Here is a 19845-nt window from a genome sequence, read left to right on the forward strand (position 1 = left end):
TCAACCAAGTGGTCCACCTAGCTCAGTGTTGTCGACACTGACTGGCAGCGTCTCTCCAGGGTTTCAGGCAGGGAGTTTCCCCCAGCGATCCTGCCAGGGGTGGAACACGGGGGCAGGTGGTTTGCTCCAGAGCCACAACCCTTCCCTTGGAAAATAGAGGGTCTGGCCTGTGCATTTTACGTGAAGACTGCCCGCTAGTTATTTCTGGATGCTATACTGGGACCTACAGCCTTGAAGCCTTCAGCTGCCCACTGGCTCCAGATCAGAGGCCCCATCCTCTGCTGGGCTCACTCCTGAGTCAGTGATTCCCTGACTCCCTCCTCCCCACAACTGGTTACCTGCCTGCAGTGACCGAGTCTGGGGATCCACCTGCTATCTAAAATTTCCCATCGTGTCCTTTAGAGGTGGCAGCCTTCCCAAGCCAATGGCATTGTGGGGGAATCAAAATGGCAGAGGGGATTCTCAGCCACAGGCACCTACCATCCATGACAGAAAACTGGGCTACGTGGATTTTGGCTCGTGGCACGGCTGTTGCCCACTCGATGGCACCCCAAAACTCCACTCCCACACACCCCTCCAAGGTGCTCATCACACCAAGCAGAACCCCCCAGGGATTTCAAGGGCAAACACGGCCCTGGTGGCCGAGATGTGGCCCTCAGATTCCCACTACTGCTCCAATGTCCGAACCTCTTGGAAAGGTGTTGGGGGGCACCACATTGCAGGGGGTTGGTCTAGACGACCCTCCCGACTCTACAATTCCATTGTTCTGTGAGCACGCCCCCTTGTGGCCGGCAGGGTCTCCTCACATCAGGCTGCACCTGTTTCTGTGCAGCGCCCCCTGGAGGCGCATGGCAGAGTGGTTGTTCCTGCAGCCTCGGGCCAAGACGCTGCAGAGGAGCTCCTTGAAGAGGAGGACGATGTGCCAGTTGAACTTGGCCGAGCACTCCATGTAGCCGCACTTCCAGCTCTTCTTGACCAGCAGCGAGAGGGCCCGGCGGGGGGAGAAGCGTTGGCGCTGCAGATCTCGCTTGTTCCCCACCACAATGATGGGGGCTTCGCCCGTGCTGCTCGCCCTAGGAGAGGAAGAGGAATCCCAAGTTCATAGAGTAGAAAAAGAAGGTCAGAGCCATGCACAGACCCCAAGCCTCCAGGTTCTTCCCAGCCTCGGGCCCTCCAGAAATTTTGGGCCATAACTCCCCTCTGTCCCAGCCAAGTGGCAGTCCAAAATGGCCCTGCCGGGTGGGGTTGATGGAGGCGCAGGTCAATTCTGTGTCCAGGGCAGCTGTCTACCAGCTCCATCTGGTACGCAGGCTGAGACCCTACCTGCCTGCAGACTGTCTAGCCAGAGTGGTGCATGCTCTAGTTATCTCCCGCTTGGACTACTGCAATGCGCTCTACGTGGGGCTACCTTTGAAGGTGACTCGGAAACTACAACTAATCCAGAATGCGGCAGCTAGACTGGTGACTGGGAGCGGCCGCCGAGACCATATAACACTGGTCCTAAAGGATCTACACTGGCTCCCAGTACGTTTCCGAGCACAATTCAAAGTGTTGGTGCTGACCTTTAAAGCCCTAAACGGCCTCGGTCCAGTATACCTGAAGGAACGTCTCCTCCTCCATCATTCTGCCCGGACACTGAGGTCCAGCACCGAGGGCCTTCTGGCGGTTCCCTCGTTGCGAGAAGCCAAGTTGCAGGGAACTAGGCAGAGGGCCTTCTCGGTGGTGGCGCCCGCCCTGTGGAACGCCCTCCCAACAGATGTCAAAGAGGAAAACAACTACCAGACTTTAAGAAGACATCTGAAGGCAGCCCTGTTCAGGGAGGCTTTTAATGTTTAATAGATTACTGTGTTTTATTTTGCTGTTGGAAGCCGTCCAGAGTGGCTGGGGAAACCCAGCCAGATGGGTGGGGTATAAATAAATTATTATTATTATTATTATTATTATTATTATTATTATTATTATTATTATTATGTGGCCATGCTGCGCAGGGATGATGGGAATTGTAGTCCAAAGTGGCCGTGTTAGCTGGGCTTATTTCTCCCCATGCAAATAGCTGTGTTTCACTGGATATTTGAAAGTGGGACTGGGCTTCTTTCAGGCTGCCATCCTAACCCCATTTACCTGGGAATAAAACACACGCTGAGTTCAATAGTAGGCCTTCCGAGTAGTCATGTTGCACCACCAGATGAGTGGTTACTCGGAAGTAAATCCCACTGAATTCCCCAAGACCGATCTATATGAGAGGTGGGTTGAGGACTGCAGCCTCACTCTGGAGGGAAAAGCAGCTTTCCTCATTCTGTGCTCCCCGCCAAATCTACCCCCTTCTCTCCCATCGCTCACCTGTTCTCCTGTATCTGCTGACGGATCATTTTCACATACTCGAAGCTTTCTGGGCTGCAGATATCGTACACCAGGACGTAGGCATCAGTCTTCCTCAGCCCTCGGGATTTCAGATCTGACCACTCCTGGTAAGCGAGAGGAAAAGATGGGGGAAGCTGGTGCAACGGAAAAGGGACATTGTCACTCAGCTGCATTGTACGGAGTCAGGCCCATGGGTCCATCCAGCTCAGTGTTGTCAACACGGACTGGCAGTTGCTCTCCAGGGTTTCAGGCAAGGACCTTTTCCCACCCCTATTTGGAGATGTGGTGGGGATTGAACCAGGGACCTTCTGCCTGCAAAGCAGATGCTCTGTCACCAAGGTACATCCCTGTCAAATTTGTATCCAGATATAGAACAGGGACCCAGGTGGCGCTGTGGTTAAACCACTGAGCCTAGGGCTTGCGGATCAGAAGGTCAGTGGTTCGAATCCCTGCATCGGGGTGAGCTCCTGTTGCTCAGTCCCAGCCCCTGCCAACCTAGCAGTTCGAAAGCACGTCAAAATGCAAGTAGATAAATAGGAACCGCTACAGCGGGAAGGTAAACGGCGTTTCCGTGCGCTGCTCTGGTTTGCCAGAAGCGGCTTTGTCATGCTGGCCACATGACCTGGAAGCTATACGCCGGCTCCCTCGGCCAATAATGAGAGATGAGCGCGCAACCCCAGAGTCGGTCACGACTGGACCTAATGGTCAGGGGTCCCTTTACCTTTACCTATAGAACAGGTAGGGAACCATTTTCATCCTGATGCAAACCTTCTCAAAGTTAATGATAACAAAAATAGCTATAATAACTACTTATAATTACTACCACTATTAATTACATTTATTCATTACTTGCCCCGCTTTATTTTGTCTTATAAGTATGGGGTGAGTTCATAAATGCAGCGGCGGAGCTTCATGCTCCGCCACCAGGGGTGGAGAGCAGGCGCGCTGACCCCAGTGATGTGGCGCGCGGTCTGGAGGCGGGGCGGGGCATGCTTTTTGGTGGTGGGGTGCGCCGTGCGCAGTGATGTAGCGGCGCGTTTTGGGGCGGGGCGTGCTGTGCGCAGTGGCGTAGCGGCGTGTTTGGGGGTGGGGCGCGCCATGCGCAGGGGCAGGGTGCACGTTTTGGGGCGGGGTGGGCAGCGGCGATGCTGCCCCTGGGATCACATCACTCGGGGCACGCCCCTCCCACCGCCCCTATCTTCCTACGCCCCTGCATAAATGTATTATTATTATTATTTATTGAATTTGTATACCGCCCTATACCCAGAGGTCTCAGGGTGGTTCACAGAAAAGATCAACACAAAAACCACCATATATATATATATATATATATATATATATATATATATATATATTCAAAATAAAAACAACAACCTTGTAACATCCCTCCAAAAAGAGCTGCATTTTTAAAGGGTATAGGGTGTCAAACCGATCAACTAAAGGCCTGGTTTAAACGTAAGGTTTTTGCCTGGCGCCTAAAGGTAAACTTCCCTGGCGAGAACATTCCACAGACGGGGAGCCACTGCAGAGAAGGCCCCGTTCTTGTGTTGCCACCCTCTGGGCCTCTCAAGGAGGCGGCACACAAAGGAGGGCCTCAGGAGATGACCTCAGGGTCCAGGTAGGTTAATATGGAAAGAACGGTCCTTGAGGTATTGTGGTCCTGAGCCATTTAAGGCTCTATAGGTCAAAACCAGCGCTTTGAATTGGGCCCGGAAACTAATTGGTAGCCAGTGCAGTCAGACCAGAATCGGTGTGAATTATGCTCAAACTTTCTTGCTCCGGTGAGCAACTTGGCTGCTGAATTCTGCAGCAGCTGAAGCTTCCAAACCGGCAGCCGTATATATAACACATTTCAGTAATCTAACGTTGAAGTTAAAAGAGCACAGGCAACAGTAGTTAGGCTATCCCTTTCCAGATAGGGGCGTAGCTAGGCCACCAGCCGAAGCTGATGGATGGCACTCCGAGCCACTGAGGCCACCTGAGCCTTGAGCAATGGCAAAGGATCTAGGAGTACCCCCAAGATACTTCAGAGGAAACGTAACCCCATCAAGAGCAGGTAACCTCCCAGCCATCTGGTCTAGACATAAAATGTCTTAAAGCAACTTACGATCCTGAAAGCATACTGGAAAAGCTTCAAACAATATCAAAAGAATAAAACCACACGTTAAGTGCTCATCCTGCAATATGATGGAAAAGGACAAATCCTGCCCCACCCTGCTAAAAGATGAACACAACAGGCTACAACGTTCTTGCATCGTATCATCGCAATTAAGAACCAACCGCCTGGGTCAAGAAGAGAGTCATTGCCCAGTGCCTAAAATTTGATGGTGACAATGCCAGGCAGTCACATTTCTCTGGGGAATTTCAATCTCCCAGGACATTCTATACAAGATCTCAAAGTAGCTGTTTTATTACAGAAAAATTTCGGAAACAGACTGGAAAGAGAAGTTGCTGAATTGCAACTCATTACCAAGCTTAAAACCATGGAGAGACCGGGTATGAACAGAGACATAGGATTCTTATCTCATTATACACGATCAAGCTTTCTTAAGCACCTTAGCTTTTTCCTGCAGGACCAATTGCAGTCATTAACAGTTGTTAACAGTCATCAACAGGTTTACCACTCCTATCAGCCAATCACCCATTCCCACCACCCTTCTGAGTAATACCCCTCCCCACCCTCTCACTATACACAAGGGTCTGGTTACTTCTGTTTCAGTGTATCTGAAGAAGTGTGCATGCACACAAAAGCTCATACCTATGACAAACTTAGTTGGTCTCTAAGGTGCTACTGGAAGGATTTTTTTATTTATATTTTGACTCTGGGGAGAATGTTCTGCAGCCAGGGGGCCACAACCCTCCCCACCCCCACCTGCATCTGTCAGTGGTAAGCGGAGCCAGAAGCAAAAGTGGATGGGGAAACACACACACACACACACACACACACACACACACACACACACCGCTGTAACTTAAATCCATCTCCATCTTTAGATCTCCCTTTGGTCTCACCTCCTGCAAAACACAGGCAGGGCCTCCACATCAACTGAAGTCAACTGTGAAATGCAATTAGCAGCTTGCTGAAGCTCAGAGGATGGGATGGAAACAAAGCGTTTATTTTTAACCCAGATAGTAATAATGAAATACCATGAAACTGGGGAGCAGGAGCGCTGGGGGCCTGTCACCCCCATGTCTTCTTTTCCTGAGGCTGCCACTCATTTCTGGAGCCTGAACATTTATTTCCAGGCAAGGAGATCATCTCCTGAAGGGTCCCTGCCCTGCACACCTCAGGTGAATGTGTCATGGAATTCTACTCAATATTGATCCAGAGCAGATTCCAATGTGTAGTTAGCAGAGAGTAAAAAGTTAAACACGTTGCAGGATTCCCCCAAAAATAGCCCAGAGGCAATTGTATTTCATCCAGCAGTGCTTTAATGCTGCTGAAGGCAAATGAGCATAATGGTCACAAATCATCATCATTATTATTATTATTATTTGTACCCTGTCTCCGTCTGCCGTGGCCACCGCAGCACGAAGCGGCCAGGTGAGCCGGGAGGCGATGCATCCAGCCTCCGCCTCTTCCCCGCCAGAAGAGCTGCCCTCCAGCCCCGCCAGCAGCGCCGTCCTCCCTAAAAAAAGGTTGACAACTCTGGGAAACGGGGGGGGTGTTATCAGAGAGAACTTTGCATCACGGCGCCAGATATACTTAAGATGGCCCTGTCCACAGACAGCTTTCCAGGTCATGTGGCCAGCATGACTAAACTGCTTCTGGTGCATGGAGGACTGTGACAAGTGCCAGAGCGCACGGAAACGTCATTTACTTTCCCACCACAGTTGTACCTATTTATCTACTTGCACTGGTATGCTTTCGAACCGCCAACCTTCTGATTACCAAGCCCAAGAAGCTCAGTGGTTTAGACCAGAGCACCACCTGTGTACACATACGCACACAGTGCTATTTTTCTAGAAAAAGAGGTGCTGGAGCTCACCACAAACCTCTCCCTTGTTCCCCACCTGAAAGGAGCTGGAGCTGAGCTGGGGGGTGGGGAGCTCTGCATATATGCAACCTGGACCTAGATGTGGGGATTGCAGAGCATTCACATCCTATGAGGATCTGGCTTCCCCCATAAGGGCAGCAATGGACTCAAAGGACAGCAAGAAGCCCCCCTCCGTGTCTCTGATCTAGGGGTTCCTGAACCTTGCTTCTGCCAAGCCTGATCAAAAGGTACGGTCTCCCAACAGTTCCACCTCCTTTTGTCCGCTTAGAATTTAATTCCCACTTCCCAAACCCCTCTCCCTTCTCTCTCACTGAAGCAGCCACCTGCTCCTTTGGAACCAATGACCGACCTTTGTCACGCTGTGGCCAAAACATCTGTAGAGCACATCACAAAATAAGTTTGCTTGCAATAGGGTGTTGCACATGTCCCATAAGAACACGATAAGAGCCTTGGTGGATCAGGCCAATAGCCCATCTAGTCCAGTACCCTGCTCTCGCAGTACTTAACCAGGTGCCCCAAATGGGAAACTTTTAAGCAGGACCCGAGCCCAAGAGCAACTCTCCTCTCCTGTGGCTTCCAGCAGCTGGCATTCAGAAGCATTACTGTCTCCAACCATGGCTCCAACCATCTTGGGCAATCATCTTTTAATACCATCGTGGCTTCTGGCCACCACTGCTCCTGTAGCAGTGAGTTCCATAGTTTAACTAGGCAGGGGTTGGACTAGATGACTCTTGGAGTCCCTTCCAACTCTACCATTCTAAGGACTTTCTTTTATCTGTCTCACATCTTCCAAAATTCAGCTTCATTGGATGCCCACCAGTTCTGGCATTATGAGAGAGGGAGAAAAACTTTCCCAATATCCACTTTCTTTAGGCCAAATTGCCTCTGACAGGAGGGGAAGAAAACAAGCATGCGGACTAGTTCCATCTTTTGCCTGCCTTTCATCTGCGGTGCTTTAAATGTGGCTGACCCTAAAGAAAGCTTTCCGGTTTTTGTTCTCACCTCCCATCTCCCTTATTTTTCTGTCTTCTTTCTATTCCACGCACCCTCTGCTTCTTCAGAACTAGCCTTCCTGTCATCCACCGGAACTCACATCTTGCCCCTAAGTGAAGGTGGGTCATCTGCAGGGTGGGTGTGGCTGAGGGGGGGGTTAGCCTACATTTTCATCAGCCGGCATCACAAACTCAGGAGATTGTAAAGGAGGATCAAATACTATTTTTGTATGCGACAACCGCGGCTAGGACTTTGTTAGCCCAAAAATGGAAAACTCAGGATTTACCGACGATTGAAGAGTGGCAGACAAAAATGATAGACTATGCGGAATTAGCAAGATTGACTAGCAGGATCTGAAACCAGGGAGAGGCAAAGTTCCAAAAAGAATGGAGTAAATTTGTCGACTATATGGAAAAGAACTGTAGAAGTTTAAAGACACTTGCAGGACTGAAATAAATCCTACGAAATGACTTTAAATAAGGAGCAAGGAACTGCAAGATAAGAGTTGGAAAGAAAACCAAATGAGGGGAGGGAGGGAAGTCAAAGCTCAGCAGAGCATTGGGAATTAGAGATATGGGAATAATTGTTAAAAAGAGAAAATGTGTGTGTGTTGTATTTGTTTTTGAATGTTTTGTTTTGTTTAATGTGTTTATTTGGAAAATTTAATAAATTGTTTTTTGTTTTGTTTTTTAAAAAGCAGGCATCACAAACTCTTCCCTTTGGCTTACTATTTAAGGATTCTTAAAAGCCAGAGTGGGGAGATGGGAAGCTTTGAGAAACAGCTTGAGTGTTGGAGGAGAGTGCCAAAAATTGAAGAACCAAGTTAACTCCACCCCCACCCCCTTTTCATTACTTTATTTTTGGACCGGCAGTCAAATCCCACAGACATTAAGAGAACCGTTGTTACTATTTCTGCACAATTTTGCCTCGTTCCGCTAGCTATGGGGGAGATGCAAGGAGGGCATCTCCTTCAGCCACACATCTGGGTTCCAAGATTTCACCAGACCAAACTCGTACACTTTCAAGCAGGGAAGGGCTGCTGCAGCTCACAGGCAGAGCATTTGGTTTGCATGTAGAAGGTGCCAGGTTCAATCCCTGATGGCATCTCCAGGCAAGGTTGAAAAAGCACCCTGCCTGAAACCCTAGAGAGCTGCTGCCAGTCAGTGTAGACAACACTGAGCTACATGAACCAACGGTCTGACTGCTACATACGTAGGCTGCTTCCTACGTATGTATCTCTCTACTGTTATTATAATTACTTTGATTTATTACCTGCCCTTCATCCTAAGGTCTCAGGGTAGATCACAACCAGCGGCGTGCAGTGAAGTTTTTCCTGCTGGACACATGACCTGGAAAGCTGTTTGTGGACAAACACTGTTTCCCTTGACCTGAAAGCAGAGATGAGTGCCGGCCGCAACCCCATAGTCACCTTTAGCTGGACTTAACTGTCCAGGGCTTCTCGAATAAGGTGCGTCCTGCAGTTCGAGTGTCAAAGGCCAGGGTAAAAGAGGTGCATTTTCAGCATATGGAAAAAAACCTGCACTGTGCAGGTGTCAGGACACCTTCTGCGGAGAGGGAATTCCACCTCTTAGGAGCTCCCACAGAAAATGCATAAGGACTAGAGGCATTTGTTGTTGTTTGAAAAAGTGAAATGTGAGATAGTCGAAAATCATAATGGACAAGTCTATCAACAGTCTTCAATAGCCTGGTCCCTGGAGTGGAATGTCCATGTTTGGAGGCAATGTGAGTTGGGTTCCAGAAGATGGTGACCAATGGCATCCTGCCCTTTCCCCTTCACTCCGGTGGAACTGCTGGATATGCACTGTCCTAATTATGGCAGTGAGATATTTTACTTTCTTGGGCTCCTTGATCACTGCAGATGGTGACAGCAGTCACGAAATTAAAAGACGCCTGCTTCTTGGGAGAAAAGCAATGACAAACCTAGACAGCATCTTAAAAAGCAGAGACATCACCTTGCCTACAAAGGTACGTATAGTTAAAGCTATGGTTTTCCCAGTAGTGATGTATAGTAGTGAGAGCTGGACCATAAAGAAGGCTGATCGCCGAAGAATTGATGCTTTTGAATTATGGTGCTGGAGGAGACTCTTGAGAGTCCCATGGACTGCAAGAAGATCAAACCTATCCATTCTTAAGGAAATCAGCCCTGAGTGCTCACTGGAAGGACAGATCATGAAGCTGAGGCTCCAATACTTTGGCCACCTCATGAGAAGAGAAGAATCCTTGAAAAAGACCCTGATTTTGGGAAAGATTGAGGGCACTAGGAGAAGGGGACGACAGAGGACGAGATGGTTGGACAGTGTTCTCGAAGCTACCAACATGAGTTTGACCAAACTGCAGGAGGCAGTGCAAGACAGGAGTGCCTGGCGTGCTATGGTCCATGGGGTCACGAAGAGTCGGACACGACTAAACAACAACGATTATGGACCTGACTTACGTACAGCAGAGCACAGGGCCTTGGTGTAAAATCAGACCTTGCAAGGAGAGTGGAGTTCTCCAGGCTTGCCTGCCAACTCACCCAGCCAGCTAAGCAAGCACATTTTACTCCTGCTCCGTGCTGCCTTGCATGAGAGTTTAGGAAAATGCTTACACCAAACCTTTCCTGACCTAGTGCAATCCAGGTGTTGTGGACTACAATTCCTTTCAGCCCTGGCCAGGCATGAAGGAACGTGTTGCCTAACAACATCTGGTGGGCCTGAGTTTGCCACCCCTGGGAAAGAACACAGTGTTAAGTAACAAAACGAAGCAAGCTGTCCCAACGGTGGAAGTAGAATATAGCCATGGTAAAAGCGGACCCCTGACCATTAGGTCCAGTCATGACCAACTCTGGGGTTGCGGCGCTCATCTCACATTATTGACCGAGGGAGCCGGCGTACAGCTTCCAGGTCATGTGGCCAGCATGACAAAGCCGCTTCTGGCGAAGCAGAGCAGCACACGGAAACACCATTTACCTTCCCACTGTAGCGGTACCTATTTATGTACTTGCACTTTGACGTGCTTTCGAACTGCTAGGTTGGCAGGAGCTGGGACCAAGCAACGGGAGCTCGCCCTGTTGCGGGGATTTGAACCGCCGACCTTCTGATCGGCAAGCCCTAGGCTCAGTGGTTTAACCCACAGTGCCACCTGCGTCCCAGCTGGTGGCTATTAATTGCCTTATGCCCCCAGGAATTTCTCTAATCCCCTTTTGAAGCCACCCAGGTTGGTGGTCATCACTACCTGAAAGGCTGCCTTCTTCCCTCAGTGTATCTGAAGAAGTGTGCATGCACACAAAAGCTCATACCAAAATAAAAACTTAGTTGGTCTTTAAGGTGCTACTGAAGGAATTTTTTTATTTTTCTTCCCTGCAGACCCTCTTAGGTGCTAAGACTGGCAGAGGCAGCTCTCTTGGTTGTTTAACTGCCCTCTGGAGCTGCAGTGGGTGGCCCAGGAGAGGGAATTCTGTGGGGTCCTCTAAACTGTGAAATTCCCTTCCTCTCCACAGGGGTGCAACTGGCACCTTCATTAGACACTTTTCGGTGAATGCTGAAGACACACCTCCTTCACCCTGGCTTTGGATACTTGAGGTGTATATTTCTAGGGTCTGCCTTATTTCTGCAAGTAGTTTCTAATGGTTTTCAATATTGAGCTTTGGTTATTAGGGTGAAGGGCAGGTAATTAATTAATAATCATATGATGCTGATCACTGGGCTGCTGTCAAGGCAAACTGGATTCTAAATGTGCTATGATCCACTTTGATTATTATTTTTAACTAGTCTGGTTTTATTACTTAGTATTTTTTGATGGTGTTTTAAAATGTGTAAGCTACCTTGAACCCCAGCTTGGGAGAAGGGTGGGATATATAATATAATAGTAAATAATAATAATACATTGAGTGAATCCCCTAGTTCAGGCATAGGCAACCTTGGCTCTCCAGATGTTTTGGAACTACAACTCCCATGATCCCTAGCTAACAGGGCCAGTGGTCAGGGATCATGGGAGTTGTAGTTCCAAAACATCTGGAGAGCCAAGGTTGCCTATGCCTGCCCTAGTTGAACAACCCACATCATATTTCCATCATACCTAACAGAGGACCCTGATCCAATTAGAAAACTAACCAATCTGGCCTCAGCACAGCCACACTGTATCCCGCAAGTGATCTGTTGTTCACTTGTAGAATTCACTTGCATAGCCAAATATATTGGGGGGGGTGAGTTTGGGTTGAGTTGTGGGGAAGAGAGGATTTTAATAAAAGCCCACCTGAGAGCTGTTTGCTGGGAACGCCGTCAAGTAAGGGACATCCATAATCTTCATGTCGTACATGTTCCCGTTGAAAATGACAGAGGGCCGGTAGGTACGGCGGCGCTCCGTCGGGCTGTAAGTCTCTGTAAAGTCGTGGGATAAGAACTGACGGATAATGGCCGTTTTGCCCACCTTCGGGGCTCCCAGGACAGCCACCGACAGAGTCTCCACCATCGTCTTCTTTCAGGACCTTGGATAGTTCCCAAACTCCCCCCCCCCCGCAAGCGATCGGAGGAGAGAAGTGTATTAACCCACAGACACCTCGGCGGAGCGGGGCCTGTCTCGGAAGGCGCCCCAGGTTAAAACTTTCGGGCAGAGGCTCGGGGCTCCACTCAGCAGCACGAGCAGAAGCCCCCCACCTCTCCATGCAGCGCTTTAAAGTAAATGAAGTAATACCAATTGCCCATTAAAGTAGGAGGGAGGCGGTGACACCATGAAGTCCAGAGTCTAAAATTAGTTCTCTGCGCCACTGGCTTGACTTGATGTTGACTTCAGTCGGTCCTCGCAGCAAGACATCAGATCCGTGCCGTTGCTTTGAGCCGCAACCCCGCTCACTTCCTTAACGGACCGAGTACTATTAATTCATTATGACTGTTGTTTTGCTACTCCGAAAGTCCCCCGGGTCTACAGTCGCTCAGCTGGGTTCTCCTAAGCTCACCTCGTTGAGGGTGGCTCCTCCTCAGCCCGTCTCATCTTAGTCTCTCCTCCACTCAAGATCAAAAAGTCCCCCCCCCTCCAAGCTCTTCTCAAGTTTGCGTCAATCGAGCTGCTGTCCCGGGAACGCAGGATGCCGGCTGAGCCGCCCTCAGGGAAAGAGATTTCACGATTCACTGGAGAGATGAACTCACCGAGTCGAGAAAGGGAGAAAGAGGCGACCGGAGCTTGAAGGACAGCCGCTCCGGGATCCCTGGTTGGCGAGCCCCGTCCCCAAACTCCATCCGAATCGAGCTGCTTTGAAGGGCAGCGCATGTGCCAGCAGCGAGCTGGTTCCCCCCCCTCACTTTTTCTGCTCTTCTAATCCAATTAGAAAGGAAGGCGAGAAGTTCTCCCAAATATTGGAGGAGGCTGGGAGACCGAGACGGCGGACAGCTGTCACTCCAGATCCAGACCCGCCCGGCTCAAGATCCTCGCTCCGAAACGGCGCTCAACCTTGAGGAACGGGACGCCAAGCCAACCTCTGCCCCGCTGGCGCGCAGCCGGCCGTGCATCGTTGCTGCTGCTGCTGCCTGCCCGGCTCCAGCGGCGCCCTCCCGGCCCCGTCCTCATGCTGGACCCTGGCCTCGCCTGCGGATCCCGTCCGGGGGAGGGCTCGCGGCTGCTACCGTACCTCTCCCTTCCCGAGCGCCGAAGATGGAGCGGAGCGCATCGCTCCTCTTTCAGCACCCTGGACAGAGCACTGCGGTGCTGGGCGCCCGCCTTTCCCCGGCGCTGCTCAGAGTTCCAAGCTGCGGCAGAAGGAGAAACCCGCTCTATGCCTACTCGGAGAGAGAGGTCAAGCACGTGAGAAGGGCGAGGCGGGGAAGGAAATGCACGGGTTGTGTGTGTGGTAGGGGGAGCGAGCGAGCGAGCGAGCGAGCAGGGGAGGCGCCTCTGCCTGGTGGGGGCTGGAAATCTGTTGGTTAAGCAATCCAGCGCGGGAGAGGGAAGGGTAGGAGGACGAGCTATGTGGGAAGAGCAAGAGGGTTTGCGTTGCATCTTCTCTCTCTCTCCATCCCGCTCCCCTCCTCACTTCCCAGGGATGCAGAAAATGTGACTTCATAGTTCGCTGCTACAATGCAGCCTTTCCTTCTCCAGACGTGCAGCAGAGTTCAGCCGAGGAGCAACCTCAAGGCATCCGAGTCTCTTTTGTGGAGCTGCCCGGGTCCTGGGGCGTCCCTTCTAGAAAGGAACGGGAATGTAATGTATAAAAAGTTGGCTTTGTCTTCTGAACTTACGAAACTTACGAAAATGGTGAGTCATCCGGCACTTCCCGGAAAAGGCTCGAGGTCTTGACGAGCTGCAAATGTATTTACACTTATGCATAGCTGCCAAGTTATCCCTTTTTTAAAGGGATTTTCCCTTATGCTGAATAGGCTTCCTCGCGAGAAAAGGGAAAACTTGGCAGCTATGCACTTATGTGACTACGAGGCAGGTGATTTGAAGAGGGAAAGATGTGTAATTGATTGACAGGGCCTCATTCACATTCAGCTGGTTGTGTGTGAGTTTTAACAAGCAATGAGTATTATGATTACAATGCACAATCAACATTTGTTTGTTTGTTTGTTTGCTGTTATTAATTACCCGCCCTTCACCTCAGGGTCCCGGGCAGGTTGCAACAATCAAAACACAACAGTGAAAACAACTTAGAATCACAGGAAGAAGCTGGGTCTCGAAGAAAGTCGGGGTGGTGTAGTGTAGTGGTTAGAACGTCGGAGATCAGGGTTCGAAATTCCACTCAACCATGAAGCTCACTGGGTGAACCTTGGGCCAGTCACTGCCTCTCAGCCTAACCTACCTCGCAGGGTTGTTGTGGGGATTAAATAAGGAGAGGGAGAAATATGTACATTACATTGAGCTCCTTGGAGAAAAGTTGTGCTATACTGTGAATGAAATAAATGTACATCAGAAATGTCAAATTGTCTAAAATGCATTCCTTAGTGAAGGTTTTAAATGGGGGGGGGGGCAAGTGAACATGATTCATTTTCACCTGAAGTGTACCAGCCAATGCAAGCTCTGGACTTGAATTTATTTTAACATTTCATTTTACTAAAAGAGGAACACCACCCCCTCCCCCATTTTAAAGAGGTGCATTGTGATCTACCAGGGAAATTGGGAATTTTAAGTTTGTTTATGTTGTCATTATTTGGGCCTGAGTGAATTTCTACTGATTTTACTTTTCTGCCGTTAAACTTCAGTTTCCTGATGGTTAGATCCATAGAGGGACTATGAGCCTTGGCACTTCCCTTAGTACACAGGAGCACAGGAAGATACTCAGTATTGTCTACACTGACTGGCAGCAGCTCACACGTTTTTAAGTTATTAAGTAATTAGCAAGTGCCAACTGGGACCTTAAAAAAAAAAGACTTCCAGCTATGCTGGCGGCAGGTGTGTGTGTCTCCATTCTAACCTCAGGGGGGCAGTGAAGATATAAACCTCACAGTTCTGCAGTCTTTACTATGAGAATTGGGCTCCTCTGCACCTTTGATGGAGGAAGCTTCCAGACTGTCACTATTTGGGGGCTGAGATTAAGTCACATACTGGCGAATCCAGGTTGAGCCACGGAAATAGATTCGGAGCTCTTGGGGAAACCCACCCCGACTCAAAGAGTGTAGGCAGAGCATAACTATCGTGGCTAGTAACCATCGATGGACCTTTCATCCATGAATTTGCCTAATCCTCTTTTAAAGGTTGATGGCTATTTCTTGTGGAGGTGAGTTCCACAGTTTAACATGCACTACATGAACAAGTCCTTCCTTTTATCTGCCCTGAATCTTCCAACATTCAACTTTCATTGGATGCGCATTAGTTCTAGTGAAGCAAATCAGAGTGAATGCTTGTTATACAAGCCAGCGTCATTTAATCACCCTTCATTGAATGCTCAATAAACAGGTTGTCTCAAGATGCCCTTGGTTAAAGGAGAGCACAGGAACCAGTAGGAACCCTGCCTTATACTGAGTCGGACCACTGGTCCATTTAGCTCAGGATTGTCTGCAATGATTGACAGCGACTCTCCAGGGTTTCAGGCAGGAGACATTCCCAGTTTAATCTGGAGATGTTGAGTCTTGAACCTGGGACTATCTGCATGCAAATCATGTTCTCTGCCTGTGAGCTATGATCCTACCCCTTTAAAAGAAAAGGAAGTTACTAGTCCACATGGTTCTAATTAAGGGTAAGTGGAAACACAGGGGGCTGCCTTCGTATTGTTGACACTGACTGGCAGTGACTCTCCAAGGTTTCAGGCAAGCAGTCTTTCCCAGCCCTTTCTGGAGATGCCATTGAAGATTAAACCTGGGACCTTCTACATGCAAGGCAGATGCTCTACTGCTGAGCTAAGAAAAATAGTTCAACAAGAAAAAGTCCCAAGATAATTATTTTAACGAGGAACATGCATGGCGGCTTGGCCTTGAGTTGATTAACAGCACAGTTTACTCTGAGATAAGTCTTTAATTTCCCAGCTACATGTTCATAGGACTATAGAAACCAAAGTATATTTGGCGTTCCCACCACCCGTGAAAATTGCTGTGAGAAAAATCACAGAGTACCCACATCTCCACCGCTAACCAGCTGTTTCTAACAGGAAATCGTGACAACTTTCCAGCATTCCAAGTCTGCTCTGGAGACCCAGCACAGTGGAATGTGTAGGAGAGCAGCTCCCTGCCTTAAGCCTGCTGCTAACGAAATGATTTAATTACCGCAGCTATAAAAAGAAATATCAGCCTTGCACTCAAAACACCCGACTCAGCCTGATCGAGAAATGAGGAGTCTGGCAGGAAGGTGAAGGTCTTAATGAACCATCAAGAACATCGCAACTCTCCCCAGACTTACTGCTTAATATTTGCAAATGTCAGAACATAAGGCGAGCCTGATGGATCAGCCCAGTGGCCCATCCAGTCCAGCATCCTGTTCTCAAAGTAGCCAACCACATGCCCCCAATAGGAAACCCTCGAGCAAGACCCGAACACAAGAGCACTCCCCCACGCTTGCAGTTTCCAGCAACTGGTATTCAGAAGCATTACTGTGGAGGCAGATCATAACCATCATAGCTTGTAGCCATCAATAGCCCTCTCCTCCGGGAATCTGTCTGATCCTCTTTCAAAGCTGTCCAAGCTGGTGGCCATCCCTGCCTCCTGTGGGAGGGAGTTCCATAGTTTAATTAGGCACGGTGTGAGGAAGTCCTCCTTTTTACCTGTCCTGAATCTTTCCAACATGCAAGTGGGAGAAGGGCAGTAGCTCATTGGTAGAACATACAGAAAGTCCCAGGTTCAATCTGCAACATCTCCTGGTGGGGCTGGGAAGGTCCCATGCCTGAAACCCTGGAGAGCTGCTGCCAGTCAGTGCAGACAATACTGACATGAACTGGATGAATGGGAGACTGTTCTACTCCTGTTCCTGCAAGGGTAGGCGGTTTAGAGACTCTCACAGACCCCTGTTTTCCAGGTGAGGATGCATGAAAGAGAACATTCGAGCAGCTCTGCTGGATCAGTATCCTGTATCCCAGGGATTCCCAAACTAAGGCCCGGGGGCTGGATGCGGCCCAATCGCCTTCTAAATCCGGCCCGCGGATGGTCTGGGAGTCAGCGTGTTTTTACATGAGTAGAATGTGTCCTTTTATTTAAAATGCATCTCTGGGTTATTTGTGGGGCCGGCCTGGTGTTTTTACATGAGTAGAATGTGTCCTTTTATTTAAAATGCAACTCTGGGTTATTTGTGGGCCATAGGAATTCATTCATATATTTTTTTTCAAAATATAGTCCGGCTCCCCACAAGGTCTGAGGGACAGTGGACCGGCCCCCTGCTGAAAAGGTTTGCTGACCCCTGCTGTATCCTGTATCCCACAGTGGCCCTTCCGACGGCTCCAGAAAACTTACAGGTGGGGCATGAAGGCAACGGTGCTCCTTTACTGTTACTCAGAAGAACATAAGAAAAATCTGGCTGCTGGATCAGGTTCAGCCATCTGGCACAGCATCCTGTACTCACAGCGGCCAATCAAATGTGGGACATGAACTCAACAGCCCTCCTCCTGCTTTTGATTCCTCCCAGCAACAGGCCTTCAGAGACATACTGCCTCTGTCGGTGGAGGTAGAACTTAGCTGTTGTGGCTAGTAGCCATTGAGAGCCTCCATAAATTGGAAATGGACACTGTGCTTACAGAAGGCAAGGCAAAGGTGTATAGGGCTGCCAGACTCAATAGAGGACGGGACTTCTGTGCCTTTAATTGCCCTGCTCTCTTTTGAGTCTGGAAACCTTAAAGAGAAACCAGCAGTCCCTTTGTTTAATTTCCAAGCAAAGGGTCTGCTGGTTTCTCTTTAAGGTTTCCAGACTCAAAAGAGAGCAGGGCAATTAAAGGCACAGAAGTCCTGCCCACTATTGAGTCTGGCAACCCTAAAGGTGTTCAAAAGTTGCAGATTCGAGTTCCACCCAATTCACTTTTTAGGGTGGGCCAGAACTGTACATACTCACGGGCTCCCAGCAAACTACTGCCCAGCAGCAGCAGCAGCAGACACTGCCAAATTAGCCAGCCCCTGAATATTACCTGGAGGCAAGGGAACAAACAGCCTCATCCAACTTAGCAACTCCAAGTGGGATACAATATCTCCCAATTGGGAAAGACCCTCTGCTGTAGACCCTGGATAGTCATTGCAGGCAGGGCATAGCCAATTCACAAACCCAGCTTAAGGCTCTTTTTTGCCCATGATCTTAATCTCCTGGTCTTCATGCAGACACATAGCAATGTGTGTGCTTAATATATTTATTGCCTTCCGCACATATGCCTCGAGGTGATGCAGAAACCTCAATAAAACAGCTAAAGGACAGTTAAAAGCTACAGAAAATGACGCCAGATAAATAATAAAGAAAATTCAAAACAGATACCCAGGGAAGCATTCATCCAGCTGGGAATGCTTACAGAAATGTATTCAGTTGTTCCCAGAAAGTGCAGAGAGGGGACACCTGTTATATCTCAACAGGCTTGCTGTTCCATAGCAGCATAGCTGCCAAGTTCTCCCTTTTTTAAGGGAAATTCCCTTATGCTGAATAGGCTTCCTCGTGAGAAAAGGGAAAACTTGGCAGCTATGCATAGCAGAGGGCTGACAGTCTGAAATCCCTGCTCCGGGTTACACTGGAATTCACAAGACGAGCTCTCCTGCAAGCCACAGTGATTTACTGGGTATATAAGCAATTCTCATCCCCCCCCTCTCTTGTGTGTGAGAGAGGGAGGGAAGGATCTTGATTGTCTTGGACAGGCAGAACTCCGAGTTCTACAAAGAAACACAATGACCTCTGAATGACCCAAGAACACCCCCAGATGCGTGTGCAGCTGAAAGAACCTTGAATCCCCTTGTTTCTGCAAAAAAGATGAAGATGCTCACAGTCTGTACATCTTCCTGCACAGGATGTAAACCACAAGACAACGTTTAAGGCTGAGGGCCAGTCTCTGCCCGGTGGTTCCGTGATTGCAAGCCTTAAGTCAGGCCCCTTTTGTTCAATGAACTTGATCCGTTGGCTTGTGTGAGGGGAAGAAAGCCCGGCTGCCCGAGTTCCTCGAGAATGCTGTTCCTTCCAGAATGTTGAAATCACTTGATTGTCCTGAGCTGAAAGCAGCACAAAGGGGGCTGCTCGCTGCAAGGAGGCCGTCAGCTTCCACTTGGCACAAAAGCTCATCAGGAGGAGGAATTTCTGATTGCGGCAAAAAGCGCAGCCTGCTCTCGCCAGAGGACGGGCTCTCATCACTGTCTGCACTGTGGCAAATCGATGTGGGAATGAGATTAAGAGAGCAGACAAAGATGGGCTTAGCAGACCCTCATGGATGCCAGTCAAAAACACTCTCCGTGGGGGGAATGTCACGCGAGAAAGATAATCGCATTGTAAGACTTCCCCAAGCTGGTGCCCTCCAAGTGTTTTGGACTACAGCTCCCATCATCCCCAGCCGGCATGGTACAATAGTTTTAAATCCCCACTCCACTCATTTTAAGCATGTTACATGCCACCCCAATCGCAGAGCAGTCAAGCGCTTACCCAGGGTTCTGTTTCCTTGGAACGGGGGTCAGCAAAGATTGTGGTGCCTTTAAGATATATGCAACCTGAGCAACCTGAGCACAGGATGGAGCGGCTCACATCATTAACACTCCAAGAGATCTTGATTCTCGCTTAGCCACCGCTTTGGATCCAGCACAGAGCTAACATGTCTCTGTGTCTCCAGCTTCCTGCTTCCAGCTCCCCCACAACAGTGGCTGTTCTTCTACTGAGCAGCTAGGCAAGGGGGTGTGAAGAAAAGGCCCACCCATTAGCCTGGAGTTCGCCATCACTTATTGGTAGTCACTTAGTGGGACGTGAATGGCACTGTGGTCTAAAACACTGAGCCTCTTGGGCTTGCCAATCAGAAGGTCGGCGGTTCGAATCTCCACGACGGAGTGAGCTTCTGTTGCTCTGTCCCAGCCATAGCTGCCAAGTTATCCCTTTTTTAAGGGATTTTCCCTTATGCTGAATAGGCTTCCTCGTG

General features: G+C 49.3%; 1 protein-coding gene across 1 annotated transcript; it reads right to left on the reverse strand.

Annotated features, from left to right (window-relative positions):
- Window positions 1-545: 545 nt before the first annotated feature.
- RASL10A (RAS like family 10 member A) lies at window positions 546-13161 on the reverse strand. The gene is made up of 3 exons (XM_088659297.1): window positions 11607-13161; window positions 2341-2495; window positions 546-1073 (listed from the first exon to the last, which is right to left on the reverse strand). The coding sequence occupies exons 1-3, from the start codon at window positions 11820-11822 to the stop codon at window positions 803-805; spliced, it is 642 nt and encodes a 213-aa protein (XP_088515423.1). The 5' UTR covers window positions 11823-13161; the 3' UTR covers window positions 546-802.
- Window positions 13162-19845: the final 6684 nt, after the last annotated feature.

This window comes from Zootoca vivipara, chromosome 16 (genome assembly GCF_965207765.1).
Source record: "Zootoca vivipara chromosome 16, rZooViv2.hap1.1, whole genome shotgun sequence".
Lineage (NCBI taxonomy): Eukaryota > Metazoa > Chordata > Lepidosauria > Squamata > Lacertidae > Zootoca > Zootoca vivipara.

Coding starts and splice junctions, on each gene's coding strand:
- RASL10A (XM_088659297.1), bottom strand. CDS start 11,822: ATGGTGGAGACTCTGTCGGTGGCTGTCCTGGGAGCCCCGAAGGTGGGC. Junction 2,496..11,606: donor TCCCAGCAAACAGCTCTCAG/GTGGGCTTTTAT, acceptor CCGTTGCACCAG/CTTCCCCCATCTTTTCCTCT. Junction 1,074..2,340: donor CAGCAGATACAGGAGAACAG/GTGAGCGATGGG, acceptor TTCCTCTCCTAG/GGCGAGCAGCACGGGCGAAG.